The 15,805-nt window shown below is 39.3% G+C and overlaps 2 protein-coding genes across 4 annotated transcripts in view; one reads left to right on the top strand and one right to left on the bottom strand.

Annotated features, from left to right (window-relative positions):
- The first annotated feature begins 1,665 nt into the window (after positions 1-1,665).
- slc50a1 (solute carrier family 50 member 1) lies at positions 1,666-6,505 on the top strand. 2 transcript variants are annotated; one of them, XM_046045160.1, is made up of 7 exons: positions 1,666-1,705; positions 1,834-1,886; positions 2,125-2,202; positions 2,309-2,432; positions 2,516-2,677; positions 5,203-5,322; positions 5,429-6,505. In XM_046045160.1, exons 2-7 carry the CDS (start codon positions 1,870-1,872, stop codon positions 5,534-5,536), a joined length of 609 nt encoding a protein of 202 aa, XP_045901116.1. In that variant the 5' UTR covers positions 1,666-1,705; positions 1,834-1,869; the 3' UTR covers positions 5,537-6,505. The 2 variants fall into 2 exon arrangements, with proteins under 2 accessions (XP_045901116.1, XP_045901114.1); XM_046045158.1 differs by having other exon boundaries at positions 1,672-1,886.
- Positions 6,506-12,829: 6,324 nt separating this feature from the next.
- trim46a (tripartite motif containing 46a) overlaps positions 12,830-15,805 on the bottom strand; it is a 10,496-nt gene continuing 7,520 nt past the window's right edge. Inside the window, exons 12-13 of one of the 2 annotated variants that reach the window (XM_046044773.1) lie at positions 14,241-14,649; positions 12,830-13,974 (exon numbers count right to left, since the gene is read on the bottom strand). In XM_046044773.1, the coding sequence (XP_045900729.1) occupies positions 13,972-13,974; positions 14,241-14,649 (412 nt within the window). In that variant the 3' untranslated portion in view covers positions 12,830-13,971. Of the gene's footprint in view, positions 14,650-15,805 lie in introns of both variants that reach the window. The other variant, XM_046044771.1, reaches the window with a different exon arrangement.

Raw genomic sequence — 15,805 nt, 5'->3', positions numbered from 1 at the left:
TAGAACTAAAAGAAAATGAAGGAGAATAAGGGATACAATTAAACATCAAAGACTGTTGTGAAAGTGCAGCATGAAAAAGGGTCTGTAGAAAGAGCTTCACAGTGATGAGTCTGCCCTGCTGAAAAACTCATTCAACCCTCTGATGCCTGGTCGTGACAGCTAGACACAGGTTAATGCAGATTTTTAGGTGGTTAAAGTCACCTGAACTTTGCTAAATGAAGGCAGCTGTTTTAATTCACTACTTGAAGTATGAATCCCTATCTTAAATGCTGGATGTAATATCCATTCAATGTAGTCCACTGACTGGTTGAAAAATTAGGCATACGGGATGAAATAAATCAAATTACACTGGTGCACCCTCGCGGAGTGTTTTTTTTTTTGTCATTTTAAACAGTAAAATCACTGCATTGTGAATTTTGAATACCCACAGCATATGCCTGTAACACTAGCTGGTTAATTCATAGAATGGTGAAATAAAGAGGATTCTTCCAGTTAGACAAGTGTTGCCAACTTGTTTTTATCACATTTGGTCCCTTGTCACTTGGGAATGTAGTTGACTGGTGGAGTAGCAACAGCACATTCCTCCTGACAAGCTGTGACGATGTAGCCTTAATGGTGGTACTCGTTTTTTTGTTTTTTTTTACTGAAAACAAAGCATTGTGTGCTTGTGGCCCCTCATTACAGGATGCACATGGTTGCCAATTACACCATAATGTGATTTTTTCACTTTTTTCGTTTTACTGTATTACTTTTATGAGGCCTGAAGGTGTAAAAGTATGCAGTAATTCACATAAAATGTTTCCTATTTTTGTCAAAGGGACACTCAAATACTTTAGTATTGCACTTCCATGAGGATCTCACATAAAATAGATTAAAACAAGAATGGTCAAAATCCTTTTCCCAACTTCGGAAAACTCCTTTCAGAGTAAAGAGAACTTCTTGCCCCAACCTGACCACCAAATTGCAAACCACTGACAAAAATGTATATGAAAGTAATGCATGCACATGTTTATAACACAATATAGTATAAACTGAAATCTACATCTTTTTTTCAAAGCTACACCCATTTTGACTCCAGCTACTTTTGAGAAGCTCACTTGCACTCTTTTCTGTTTTTGTTATGTGATGCTTTTTCAGGATAGTTGATCATTGTGCAACACAGGGTTGTACAACGAAATTAAAGTTTGTAATCCTTTCAAGCTAATGTACATGAATGTACAACAGAATATGGTAACATAAAATAATTAAAATAAAACAATATTATTTATAGCCTATAGGCCTGCATGTAATTGTGCAGTGCATTTTTGAATTTGCGGATGAGAGAATGTAAACAGCAGTAAGACAGAGATGACAATATGGTTTTCATCATCACCTAAGTTCTTCATTTGGGAAACCGTGTCTATCCACTTTGACTGGAGTTTTGGGATTAATACATTTGACATGAACTGATTTTAATTCACACTGCATAAGTTATCCCTGTGCAGTGCCCCTCCGATCCACCTCCATCCATCACATTAATGATCCGTCAGCTGGCTCACCGGACTTTCCAAAGGATTTCAACGTGATGACGTAACGCGCGACGTCCTCCATCGTTGCAGCATCCTATTGGAGCAAAAGAAAAAACCCACCTTTTATTACGTAGCCAATCAGAGTGCAGAAACTCTGTGTACACTGACTGCAAACACGGAAACATAGTGACGCCAGTGTAGTTATATTCAGTTTTTGATTTCCTGCAATTTAAGCATCCGTGATTGAAAGCACGACTTTGTACGTAAAATACATAATCGGTTTGTGTGTTTGATTTCTTTCTCCCGTTTTATGGATTTGTTGCAGCTTCTGTCATGGGCCTGCATCCTGTTCACGGTCGGGATGTTCTCAACTGGACTGTAAGTTGCACTGCTCGTTAATGTCATGCTGCATGATTTTTTATTCTCATTTCCTCCTGATGCTTTATTAGGGTGGTAGAAAACACGATTGCAATAAAAATACATTTTGGAGATGACTGAAATTGTTGCTTGTCTGAACTCATGTCAGCCACTGCAACGCCTGTGAAGGAATGCCAGAAGGAAATTTTTATTTAAAATTTTTATTTATGTGTGCGTGTGCGTGCGTGTGTGTTTTTAGGACCGACCTGAAGAAGATGCGAGAGTCCAAAAGTGCTGACAATATCCAGTTTCTCCCTTTCCTCACCACATGTCTTAAGTGAGTGTGTGCTTGTGTGTGCCATACCATGTGTGTTTGTACAATCCTTGATCTTTCAGGATCAGTTCAGCAGCACCATCATCTAATGCTCCTCCTGTTTCTATAGTAACCTGGGCTGGTTGTATTATGGGATCCTGAAGAAAGACCAAACGATTTTCCTGGTCAACGTAATTGGAGCCCTACTGCAGATCCTCTACATCTTCATGTACCTCAACTACACAAAACAAAAGGTCAGTGTGGCCTCGAGTACATAACTCAACTCTACCTGAGTGTGTTGTGTGCACACGTGTCTCTCAGCGTCTGTGTGTTTCAGAGGCTGGTGATGTCCCAGACCCTAGCAGCAGGGACGGTGCTGATCTGCTGTTGGTTCTACTTCACCACCTTTCTCCCTGAGGGAGACACCCGGCTCAGCCAGCTAGGCCTCACCTGCAGTGTGGTCACAGTCAGCATGTACCTGTCCCCGCTCACCAACCTGGTAAAGCTAACCTGCATTACAGAAAAACACATGATACAGACAGCATGTAGAAAGTCGAGTGAACTCACTCCGCTCTCTGGATTCATAGATAATGCAGAGACAAAATGTTTTTTTTTTTTTTATTGTAATGTGTCGTATGTAATGTGATTTAGGTCTAATCTGGAAAGCAGTTACAATTAGCATGATAATCATAAAAAATATATTTTATTTAACATGCTAATATGCACATTATCAAATTGGCATACATAAGTGATAGCTTAATTTATTTTTCAATTTACAGAAAATTAGCTGTCAACACTTCTGTCTTTTGAGTCCTTTTTTTATCAAGCAAAATTTGCTTGCTGGTCCCAGCCTTTCAGATATCAGGTTGTGATGCTTTTGGGGTTTTATATCATAATTTATTGCTAGTCTCTGTAGTACAAAACTAGCAAGTTAGAAGTTTCACCCTGTGCTGTTTAAAGATTAATCAGCTATAATAATACATCATAATATAATATAATCAGCTAATAATACATCAGCATATTAGTTGCAACCCTAATATACATCAGATTGATGTTCACAGCTTGGTAATAGCAGGTAACATAAAGTCTTATCGCAATCATTTTTTTTTAGTTATTTATCGCACAGTAATTCTTTTGAAAGAAGATAAAGCAGTGAGTTATTGCTCAGCTCAAAGTGTAAGCGATCATTCATGGTAATAAGTCATGGCTGCTTTTCCGCCCATTGAAACCCATAAAAAACAATCAAATAACAGCTGGTTGAATTTGTAAGTGCAGTATTATCATTGTGCAGTCCCCAAGACAAAACAGACCCTGTTTTTAGGCAGGAGGGAGTTGTTTTTTCTAAGCACCGAGCCTTTTTCTAACTGTGTCTAACACTGACACTACAATATTATTCAGTACGTACAACTGTCAACAGCACATTTAGTCTTCTCTTGACCAACTTCTGTACAGACACCAGGAAGCATCTGTTCAGCTCAGTGTCTCCTCTGCCTCGTGTCAACTCTGCATGGGCAGCTATTTACTAATGAAGGAAAAACCCCTGTCTCTCTTTCCTTTTGTCTCTTTGTGTCATCTTGTTGCTCTGTCTACAATCCTGTTTGTCTCCTTCCCTCCATCTGTTTCACAGCCCCGAAAGACCTGCAGTCAGTTTCCTGCCTTTCTTTCCCTCATCTCTGTCTTCCTGTTATTCTCGGTCTCTGTCTGTTTGTGCCTCGTAGTGGTTATATACTGTTTTCTCCTTACTGATTATACAATTTTATGGCTGCACTTATCAGCATTATTGAAAGGAAAAAAATCACTAAATGAGTAAATCTCAAGCCATCCCCACCATCTTTAACTAAATATCCCAGATGTCCCTGTGATTTTTAAAGGGGAAATCCCATCTGAGGAGTTCAACATTATAATGACATATTATCACCTCACAAAGTTTTTCGGACAAGTGTATTGGCAAATAATTGCCTATTTTCAGATTCAGTAGACATGGTGCAACATTCGCATTTGGAGTCGTTTGTGGCCACCCAACGTATGTAAGTCTTATATTCACTCTCTTTGTAGCTGTTTTGGTCTTCACCAGTTCCTGTGGGAGTCGCTAACTTTGTCTGGCCGGTGTTTGGTGCTGGGCAGGCAGCGTAGGTGGGTTCATCAGAGGGGCTTTTTGTTTGTTTTTTACTGAAAACAGCTGCCTACTGAGTTTGGAAATGGGGTTGATAAGACTGAACCAAAACAATAAAGTTCTGCAAAGGGGAACTGCAGAGTCTGTGATAAATCTGTTTGTTCGTCACCATAAGCAACCCACTTCACAGGACTTAAGCGCTGCTACTAACATAATTTTCATAGTCAATTAATCTGTCGATTATTTTCTCGATTAATCAGTTAGTTGTCTGGTCTATTAAATGTCAATCAGTGTTTCCCGAAGTTCAAAGATGATGTCCCTAAATGTATTGTTTTGTCCACACCCAAAGATATCCGTTTTACTGTCATAGAGGAGCAAGTCAAGGCAGGTTTATTTGTAAAGTGCATTTCAACAACAGGGCAATTCAAAGTGCAACATAAAAGCAACATAGGGAAATAGAAAAAATATAATTTTTAAAAGAGTGAAATTGAAAATAAAAACAGGTTAAAATACATTTTAAAGAGAACAGGGTAAAACAGGACAGTGCAGTGTACAATATTAATCTACAGCCTTACATTTAATTTAATTAAAGGCTGTGGTAAAAAGAAAAGTCTTCAGTCTTGATTTAAAAGAACAGAGAGTTTCAGCAGACCTGCAGTTTTCTGGGAGTTTGTTCCAGATATATGGAGCATAAAAACGGAACGCTGCTTCTTCATGTAAAGATAACAGACAATATTAAGAAGCTGGAATCAGAGAGTCTTGACTTTCTTTTTTATCAATTATCACAATAGTTTAATTGATTAATAGTTGCATTACACATCCAATGTAAATATAAAAACATTAATTAATGCAGCTGTAAAGTTAATTAGCTAATGAATTGTCACTGTCCTGCTCTGTCTCCTTCCTTTCAGGTGGAGATAGTGCGTAGTGGTAATGTTCAGTGCCTGTCCTTCCCTCTGACTGTAGCCACCTTCTTCACTTCAACCTCCTGGGTCCTCTACGGCCTCCAGCTAAACGACTACTATATTGTGGTAAGACACAGTGAATATGATTCACCTGAATCACACCTGTAAACGCAGCCCCCGGCATTGTTTCTTGATTCACCCCTTAATGCCTTTTCTTTTGTGTTCATTCCAGGTTCCAAACACACCTGGAATCTTTACCAGCCTCATTAGATTTTATCTGTTTAGGAGATTTACGTCCGTAAATCAAAGCTCGCCTTCCTATAAACCTATGCATATATGAGGATATGGAGGGGGGGTATGACAGTGAAAGGAGATGACAGATCTGTTGACTCCACGGAGGGCTACTGTAAAGGTCTCTCATCACTCGTTTTGGATTTTTAATCATACGGAGAGACAAGAGTTATATGGAGAGAAACACACTGTCACTGGACAACATCATTGACGAAGTGGAGATAATTTCTTGTGTTTCGGGGAGGTACATCAGTTAATTAGTGGGAAAATATGATCTCTTCAATTCAGTTTAACTATTTTTTGTCTGCAGCTATTTGTTAAACCTGTGACCTGTGTCTCATCTCTGTGTCCTTCAAGTGCCTTCTGTTAGATCATGTTTGCCATTAAAGACAAATGGCATTTGCTGATCTACCAGTATGTCAGGAGACTTGCTACCTGCCATTGAATCTCCTTCTCATACCAGCCAAAGATTTTGTGGAGTTGTAACTTGCTGATTTTAAAATTACATATAGTTACTCTGGTCCTTGGTACCCATGTATAGAATAAGGTACTATATGGTTTCATATTTTTCCCAGTTTCATTTTGGTACTTGTGCCTCCGTTTTACCATACAGACGAATATTTAGTCATATCAGTGGCCGTAAATGATATAATCAGAATTGTTTTCTATATTTCTGTTTTCTATTCTTTTTGTTCTATACAGAATTTGTATGTTGGCTTATGTCCAAGATCCAACATTGTCTACCTATATTGTTAAAGCTATTTTTATAAGCTCTTGTATATGAGATTATATCAAATAAGAAAATAAATTAACACCATAGGGTTTGTTTACAAGAATGTATGTTTATTTTTCTGGTGACTGCTTGTCATGGCTAATTCTTGGTTGTCTCCTCATTTTCTGTAATAAGGACATATGTTGTGCAAATTAAACAGCCAAGCATCAGTGCTGATTGACTCCCTTCTAAAGGATGTAAGATCTTTAAACGGGCCATGTAAATAAATTTTTACCTTAAACATCAGTGTTTTTTATTGGCTGATTCTTAACTTGTGAACATGGTGGACATTTTCTATAGCTCAGCAAAGTGAGAAACCTGCATGTGAGCCTTTGAAGTAGGAAGATTTGTGCTGTAGTTTGGAGGTTTTGTTTTGGACACAGTAATGAGTTGGCTTACATGCAGTGTGTGTGTGTGTGATTGAGGAGGTTGTGTAAGAAGAGACAAAAGCCTGTTTGATGGTTCAGCAGTGTGAATGAGCTTGTTTGTGTGAGTATGTTGATACAGAGAGGGCAGTGGTGGGAAAGGCCATGCCAGAGGTTCTCATCCCGTGTGTGTGTGTGTGTATTACATTGGTCTCTCTTCCTGAACTCAAAGAGCTTGCCCCTGACAGAGAACACACGGACACAACACAGTATCGTGCTGGAATTGAGTGTTATGTAGAAAAGCTAAGCTGGGAGCACTGGAGGTGGGAGATAAATGAGTTACAGTTGAAAGAGGGAAGAAGAAAAAAAGTTTGTGTTTTCATTTTTGAGCAGGAGACAAGGAAGCAGAAGGAAAGAATGTGTAAATCAGACAGAGGTAGGAAACAGTAAAGCCTGGGACAAGAATAAAATAATTAGGTTTGGCTTATTCTATAGTTCTGTTGTAACATGACGAAAGTTTAATTAAAAATTGAGGGTCTACAGTAAGCTACCCTTGATTTTAACATTCCTTGGTTATCTAACTCGCGCCAACTAAAACACAAACTCTGTTTTTATACCCAAACAAGCAGAGGTCTCTCCATGAATCAAACGCCTTTCTGATCTTGACCCATGTTTTCTCGTTTGTCCTAACAGGCTTCAGCACACACTTTTTTGTTGTTTTTATCCTTATGTGGAGTTTGTGTTGGAGTCTGTGTTGTGCTGGGAGCCAGCCATTTTTTGGTGTTAGCGGATTCCATTTTGTTAGCATGAACGTTAAAGCCTATGTAAGCTGCGGAAAATCTGACCCGATTTCTTAACATAGGAAGCAGCATTTCTGTGAGGTTACAACCTGTTCACAAATAGGAAATAAAAAAGTTATTAATTTAATAAACTGTATTAACATGCTAACGTTTGCTTTTCAGCACTTAACACGAAGTATAGCTTAGGCTAATGGGAATGTCATTAGTTTTTGAGGTATTTTGTCATAAACAAAAGTATTGGACAAATACAAAAATGTTGACGATGGTGCTAGATAAAACGTGAGGGGATCACCAAAGTGAAAACAACTCATCCTGAGGGAAACTTGAATCTTGTTTTACCAACCAGTAGATGTTGAGATATTTCAGTGGATAAGGAAAAAGTCACAGAAGTGTGAATGTGAAAATTTCATGGCAATCCATCCAGTAGGTTTTGAGATATTTCAGTGTAGACCTTTGTGGTGTATCGACAGACTATTGACATTTCCATCCCTCGACCCAGCGCTAGTTTGGCTAAAAATGTGAGTAGGAGATGAGAAAGCAGAAGGGAGGGGTGTATTAAAAAAGATAAAGGTCAAATTTGGGAGAATAGGGGAATAATGGCTTTGGCTTGTTCTGTGATTGAGTTATAACATGACAAAAGTTTAATTTAAAAAAGTGTATAATCAAAACAAAACTGTGACAGGATAGTGCGGATGAATGAGTCAGACTCATCAGGTCTGCTCTTGACCAGAAATATTATACAGAGATAACGTGGGGGCCTTGCGAGTAGAAATTAGTCATTTAAGAGGAAAAGGAAGGTTGGGGGGGGGGGGACGTTTAGCGGTAAAAAAAAATGAGTCACTGATAAGTCCAGGAGAAGATAAGAGACCAATGGGTGTTGTCCGTTCATCTAGTCAAAATAGACAGACATCAGTAAGGTTGGAGAGACAATGTATGGAGTCATATAGACTGGACACATCCCTCATTACAATCTGTGGCTATATTGTGAAGAGACAACGTGTTAAGTGTTAGGCAGGAAATCAAAGCACAGTCCTCTGATGCCCTGTTGTGTACACGTCTTCGGTCCACAGCCAGATACAGTAGTTCGATGGGGCCTGTGTTTTGTATACGAGTGTGCATGGAGGAGTAGGGGTGGTGAGGGGGGTAATCAACTGAACAATGAGTACAACTCACAAACAGGATCCCTCTGTTTCCTGTAGTAGAGAACGGCTCTTTAAACAACACACACACACAAGCTGACTCTTGTACTTTCGCACACATCCTTTTAAACATAGGCATGTACACATTGTATGTACAGTGTGTTGTCTCTCACACAGACACTCCCACAGTCTCTCCCCCACAAACACCATGTGTGCGTTCAGATGTCTATTTTTGTCATTATGGGCGAATTCTGATCTATGGGTTTTTTTTCCCCCGTAATTGCACACAACTAAGTCACCGCTAACATGCAGTCTTGCAGCCAGACAGTGTGCATACTCAGCATATAAACACACACAGCATACACACAGCACACTGGGGGGCAGTCAGCAGCTTGCGCACTTTCTACCATCAGTAAAAGCACACCTGTCCCAGCTGCTGTTTTGAAGAGAAGAAGAGGGAATGAAGGAATGCGCTTCTCTTAGTTTTTCCTGTCAGCCCCTCACCCTTCCCAGCCATCTCCGCCGCCCTCCTCCTTTTACTTGTTTATCTTATTATGCCCATGGCAAGCTATTGTTCCTCCTCTTCTCTCACACTATTATCTAATTTCTTTCTGTCTCCTAATTGTGTTTTTCTTTGTCTCTTCCCAAATTATATCTCTCACTCACATCTTCTTACACCCTCTCTTTCTCAATTTATCAGTCTCCTCCTCCACCTTTCATTACTCTAAAGTGACTTGGTGGTCCCGCAGTCCTTTCTCAAATAGTCATATAGGTAAGTTAATTGCCATGTTTTGCACTTTCTGATCATCTGCAGTGATAATCAGGTCTGTCTCAGGAAACTGGCAGCCAGTCTAAGATTTATTTAGATTTTATCTAGCAGGGGACAGAGGAAAGCTTTCTCACCTAAGAAAAAATCACTTCAAGCTCTTTTGTTATGCTACAGATTTCCCAGACTGACAGGACACTGCACATATAAATCCCCAATTAACATTTATTCTGAAGCTTTCTATCATAGCTTTTTATTGCTGTGCATGTACGCATGCACTCCCTTGTTTGGTGCTGTTGGTATTTATGGGGAACCATGTGGAGAGAGCAGCGAGCTGGCTTTCTATTCCCAGTTTTACCAGCTTCTCCACATTTGTTTTGATTTTATAATCAGCATTTTTCTCCTCAGAGTCGGGTGGTTTCACAGCTGAGGGGGGCTCAAACAAGTAACACACAAAGACCGCCTTCCTTTTCCTCATACACACACAAAAATGCAGAAATGTGACTCTTCAGCTCTTTCACTGTTACCAGTTGTGGTGCTGAAAGACCTTTGCTCTGTACCTCTGCCACGGAAATAGATTTACAGGCTGCCCTCCGGTGTTATACTGTGGTTCAGTACGTCCTGTTTCTGTCTCCTAGATTGTTTTGCTCCCTCCTCCTTCCTCCTCCTCTCTCCTGCTTCCTCTGCTTCTGCATCCATGAAGTTTTGTGGACAGGTACTCATTAAGCTGTCAGAGGACTGCCCATATGGACCAAAACACTGTCAGCACGGATGAACACACCTCGCCTTTGATAAAAATAATTTGTCAGGCATCCTTCTGTTTTACAGACTTATCAGAGATTTGATTACCAATGGACCCAACAACATTTCATTTGTCAAGCAGAAAGTTACTAATTGCAATAAAGTTTCATATGTCATTGTATTTTGGTGGTTTCAAACATATTTGCATTAAACTTACATATTACATATTACTTTGTCATGCTCTATTAATTATTTCTAATATTTGTCCAGTGAATACAGCCACAAAGGTTATAGTTGCGAAAAATACAATTACAAATCAAGCCAAACACGTGGTACAGTATGGTTAACGGCTTTACACAGTGTTAATCTTTTTCCTGTCATAAAATGATACACATAAATACTCACACAACCCAACGGGCCTTGGTCCTGTCTGAGCATGCTTTCTCAGTTTGGCATCCATCCACAAAACACACTTTTGACAGATTTGTGTGTGTATGAGTGGAAGTGTGGATTTGGATTTGATTGCATGTGTGTGTGGATTTCTGTGCAGAGGCACACAAAAAATTTTTTTGGAGCGAGCGGTGGAGATCCCTTTGTTTGACTTTTTTTTTCTTTTCCAAAAAGTGTAAAGCATAGTTGGAACTTGTTACTCGGGTGCTGAAATGTTGGGGGAGAGGGAGTGTGTGTGCAGGACAAACACGTCCGCCGTGATGAGCAGAGGTGCCGAGGAACGACAGGAGACACAGCTGTTCAGGGGACTTGGGAGTCTGTGCTTGCATTAGCAAACATTTCTGCAGCTTCCTGCACTGTATGCACATTTGAAAGTTTGCCACATCTCATTGTGTGTGGAACTTATTCTGCATGGCACTCAGCATTTTTGCTTCAGTCAACTCCAAACACATGAAACAAAGTTTAATTGGCTATTCAAATACAGTAGTTCCATCCCAGATAATGACCCAGGAGAGACAATCTCAGCCAGTGACAGTGGAGTTAACCATGAAAACTTTAATCTAAATGTTGAGATATATGAAATATTTGAAGAAAGACAACATGGGTAAAACAGCTTTTAATTCCACTGTCATTTGTATTCATCTGAAATTCTAAACCTCCAGGTTTTCCCCATTATTGGTACACACTGTAGTTTAGTTTCTGATTTATCATATCTTCATCATCAGACAACCAACCACTCCATCCAGTCATCTTACAAGAAAACAATTTAGTTTCACAAGAAAATTCTGTTGGAAATTCAGGTAAAGTTCACACTAAAACCCTTGCGTGCAAACACACAGACAAACACTGGCTTAACTTTTTGTGGGGAGGAGCTCTGTTGGGTAAACACACGTATAGTAAACTGAGCTGTAACTAAGTAATGATGCAACCACAACAGGACCAGAGCCCCGAGGAGGTGGATTAAACACTCTAGTAAAATGTTTCAATGTTTCAATGGCATGTCTTTCATTCAATTTTAACTGTGTTCAGAGTAATAGTGGGCAGCAATGTGGTGTTACTTATGCTCTGTGGGAGGTTTTCTCTCTCTCTCTCTCTCTGTTGTATTGTGACTTTTGGTAAGTGTTGTGTAAACACCATGTAGCTAACTGTAATTAACTTTGCAGGTGCATTGTGTCAAGGGATTGCAGGTGAAAATGAATCCATCTTGGCTAATTCTAGTACATGTACATTTTAATTAATGTTGATTTATATGCACTGTCAGGAACAATAGGTGAAAAAACTGAAAGGAAAACGAGGAACAAGGAGAGGGAGAGAATATTCTTCTAGGTTTAACACAATGAATAGCACAAAGATTCACTCGGAGGCACCAAACAGAAGCTGAAAGCTCTTAACTTGCAATATCTGACCTGTCATCACAGATTTGTGACCAGACAAGCCAGTGTTGACACATAGTGCACCTGTTGCTGACTAACATTTTTTTTAACAGAGGACAGGATTTCCAACAAAGCACAAACAATGTCGCCCCCTAATGGTGCTTTTTTTTAATATTGCAAACTCCTGCAGCAGACAGGTCAGACTCCAATGATGGTTTGATTGCAACAGCTCCCTGTTGATGTAAAAAGATAGTGACAAATGGAAACTCATTATGGTGTTACACAATATTTACCTATTATACCTTATATTACTATTTGTCACTCTCTCTGAGTGTTACAGCAATGTTCTAACTAGCTCACCTACTGAACCTCCCACTTCTTTTGCCTTGTTCATGTAAAATGCAGCTGTTGAGCTCCAAGCCTGCCTCTTTCTGTTGCTGTCGTCCTGTATCTGGTTTCCTAAGGTGTGCCCTGGCTCTATACAAAATAGGCTGATTATATTTGAACCCTGTGGCACAAAAGAGTGATTAAGGGCATGCTTGCCTGTACATGCAGGCAGGCACCACACACACTCACAAACACATCAATTTTTCCATGACATATTAACAAGGAGAGTCTGTTTTCATAATCCTTTCTGGAGTCAGTTCCGCTGTTTACAGTCACTCAAAATGTGACAACTTTATGGCATGTGACAATTAAATTGACAGTTGCATTTGACCAAAAACATGTTTATCATAGGGCGGGAAATTGATAAGCGATGATGAAAATAAAACAGGTTTACAACAGATATTCTGTGATTCATACTTAAAAGACAAATAATAAAAAGGAAGACATACACTAAAGAGAAAGAGAGGATTGCTCCTGTTCAGTTACCTCTATGTTATCATTTACTGATAATATAGCGTGGTCATTATTTGAAACAAAGTGACTCAGATGTTACACTTACAGTCATTTATTGTTGTTCTCATGAAATGATAGAAACATTCTGCCAGAAAGACAAAATCTAAATTAAGAGATTGGGATTTTTGGGATGCTACAGTCTAAAGTCATTCAAGTGCTGTTCTGTAACACAAGTAAAGGAGAATAGATATTCTCATTCAAGACAAGATACACACAATGGAAAGCATGGAAGTCAAAGCCAGAGCTTACACACACACACACACATACGCCAGAAAAAAACATTATATATCAAAATACAGTCAGAGCCAGTCAATTTTAAAATTTTACAATATAGACAATCTCATGATAGATAACTGGGCTCATACATTCCCCAAACATAAATGTAAATTAGCTTAGTCAAGATATTGTCAGTTGCAGTAGTAAAAAACAAACACTATGGGAAAAAACGAGTCCATAAAATAGACCTCTTCTGATTAGCCTACTTCAACTTGTTACATTGTCATCCATCCACTTCCTTTAACATCACATCATTAATATGTATGTGCACATCAATCAAACACCACAGTGTGATACTGGACAAGTAGGCCATTGACATTTTTATCTTTCGTCAAAATGTAAAACACTGAAATGTATTCACATGTTATTAAGTCAAACAGCATAATGACAACATTATTCCTCAGAACCTTTTTTACTTGGATTTCTCTTGAAATCTAAAAACATTGAGGCAACTGTGAGCATGTTTACCCAGCCGAAACACCACTCAAGTCCGTTCTGAAATGCAAAACAGCGACTATATGAAATAGCAACTGGGACCAAGACACGTGATCCTAACATGTGCCAGCAGAACTTTACGATTCAACATCCGAAGAATATTCACATTCCCTAATTCTGAATTATTTACACACATCATTATCACTTGTTGAGGCTACATAAAAAAGTCAAGATATAAAATTAGACGTACAGTATATCTGAGGTGCTTTTACAAGTACAGTTATCTGCATATATGTAAGTTACGAATCCTAGTTACACTTGCATGCAACATCTGTTGTCCGATCATTCTGGGACAAATTAAGACAAGTGTAAAAGGATGCTGCTTTTTCTTACGTTGCAAACAGATTCTTTAACCGTTATAAAGGTGTTTAACTCACCCTGTCAACAGAATTCTGCATAGTCTGAAATCACTGTCCATAGGAGGATTGCAAAATCCAGGAGAAAGAAAGCAGGAAAATTTATTTAAAAAATAAAATAAAATACAGCCAAAAGAGAGATTTGATATTTTCAGGCAGAGTGCAAAAGCAAAAGAACATCAGGTATTTATAGTTAGATCTCAAAAATCACACTGAAAGTAATTAATCTAATCACATTTAGAAGTGACAGTCCAATCAAGTATTGACTGTCTCACCACAAATTATTTGCTGAGATTTGTTGCCCGCGTTTGGATAGTTACCCTCCGTGGCGGTGGCTCCTCTATGGTCCGATTGGCCACAAGGTCCTGCAGCTGCAGGGCCCCTCCACCAATGAAGCAGAAGGCTGGACACACTGGAGCTGAACAATCTACATGTCCCTCCCACAGGATCCGCAACGAGTGGGCATCGTAGAAGGTGACACGTCCTTTGTCACAGTCCAGACACACTCCTAGTCGGGGTGGCAGAGGAGTAGTATGAGGGTGAGGCAGGTTACTGTGGCTGCTACTGTGGGAGTGCAGTGCCCCCTGGCTTTGGCAGTCCCCCTGGCTCTGATTGTGACCATGTCCTTGAGGAAGCAGGATCTTGCCCATGCCCATTGTGAGGAAGCAGAAGGGAGGAGAGTCCTGGCCGTCCTCTGCCCCACTGTCATGGCCACTGTCCGGATCACAGCTGTGGAGACGCAGAGGGGGATGGAGAAAATGAGGCTTCACAAGAGAAGAACTAAGCAAAGGAAGAAAATGTATCTATAATGTTTAAAAAAACTGAAAGTCTGAATACAGTAGGACCTGAAGATGTGAAATACTCAATGGCAATAGATCTATTTTACACCTGTGTTGAATTTCTGCAACTGTTGCAGTAAACTAACTAATACTAAATATTATTAGATTGTATTTTTGCAGTTTTGTTATGCAAAGTTAGTGCATGAAGACTATGTGTGCATCATTTTTTTTATTTTTTGCAGAGACTATGTAGTCATGAGACATTCAAAACAGTACCAAAAAGATCAACAGGAGAAAATACTTTTTTTTTTAAATTGTGTGATAAAACATATGGTATCAAAGCTTTTACTTGGATGCACCAAGTTAAAGAATGTGGTGCGTAGTGTATTTTATGTACCAAACAGTATGCACTAGGAGTATGTACTATTCACTAGTCCTACATACTTTAAAACTGCACTAATCAATATTTTATATCAACAGTGGATTAAATGTCTACATGTAGAGCATTCGCTGCTAGTGAATGAACCCACAGGTACGTACATTCTGACCTTGCATTTCCCTTCTGCTCTTCAGAGTGTTTGAGCACCTTTTAGCTCATTGTTTTGGTTTTTGTGGACTACAACTCTTTTGGTTCAGTCTCACCACTCTTACCGACCCTGTTTTCAGCAGCAACATGTTGTGTTTACAGGGTGTTCCACTGCCCCAAGTGCAAAAATCTATTAAAAATTTATCTATTCTGCTATAAGAAAATTAACAATACTGGCATTGCCTAACCCTCTGTATAAGGGCGGTGTGTCAATGAATTTACTTACATCATCAAGAGCTCTAACAATCCATGTGAAAAAAGGTAAATCATCCTCACATCTGCATTTGTGGTTCAATGCATTATATTTGTTTTTTGTACCAAACTTGTGGGTGACAATTAATCTAGAGAGTAAGATGTAGTTACCGAGGGCTGGCCATGTCCTGAGGGAGATGAAACCACTCTTGGAGCTTAGTCTCCTGCCCTACTCCCACCTGCAAGACAAATAATCAGAAAGACAGACAGCTTTAGTCACAGAGTTGGTATATGAGGTAAAGCTGATGCCATACATACACACACACAC

This window comes from Micropterus dolomieu, linkage group LG03 (assembly GCF_021292245.1).
Source record: "Micropterus dolomieu isolate WLL.071019.BEF.003 ecotype Adirondacks linkage group LG03, ASM2129224v1, whole genome shotgun sequence".
In the NCBI taxonomy this organism is placed as follows: Eukaryota; Metazoa; Chordata; class Actinopteri; order Centrarchiformes; family Centrarchidae; genus Micropterus; species Micropterus dolomieu.
Note: the sequence above shows the minus strand (reverse complement) of the source record. Positions and strands in the feature narration are given on the sequence as shown.

Coding starts and splice junctions, on each gene's coding strand:
- slc50a1 (XM_046045158.1), top strand. CDS start 1,819: ATGGATTTGTTGCAGCTTCTGTCATGGGCCTGCATCCTGTTCACGGTC. Junction 1,887..2,124: donor GGGATGTTCTCAACTGGACT/GTAAGTTGCACT, acceptor GTGTGTTTTTAG/GACCGACCTGAAGAAGATGC. Junction 2,678..5,202: donor TGTCCCCGCTCACCAACCTG/GTAAAGCTAACC, acceptor CCTTCCTTTCAG/GTGGAGATAGTGCGTAGTGG.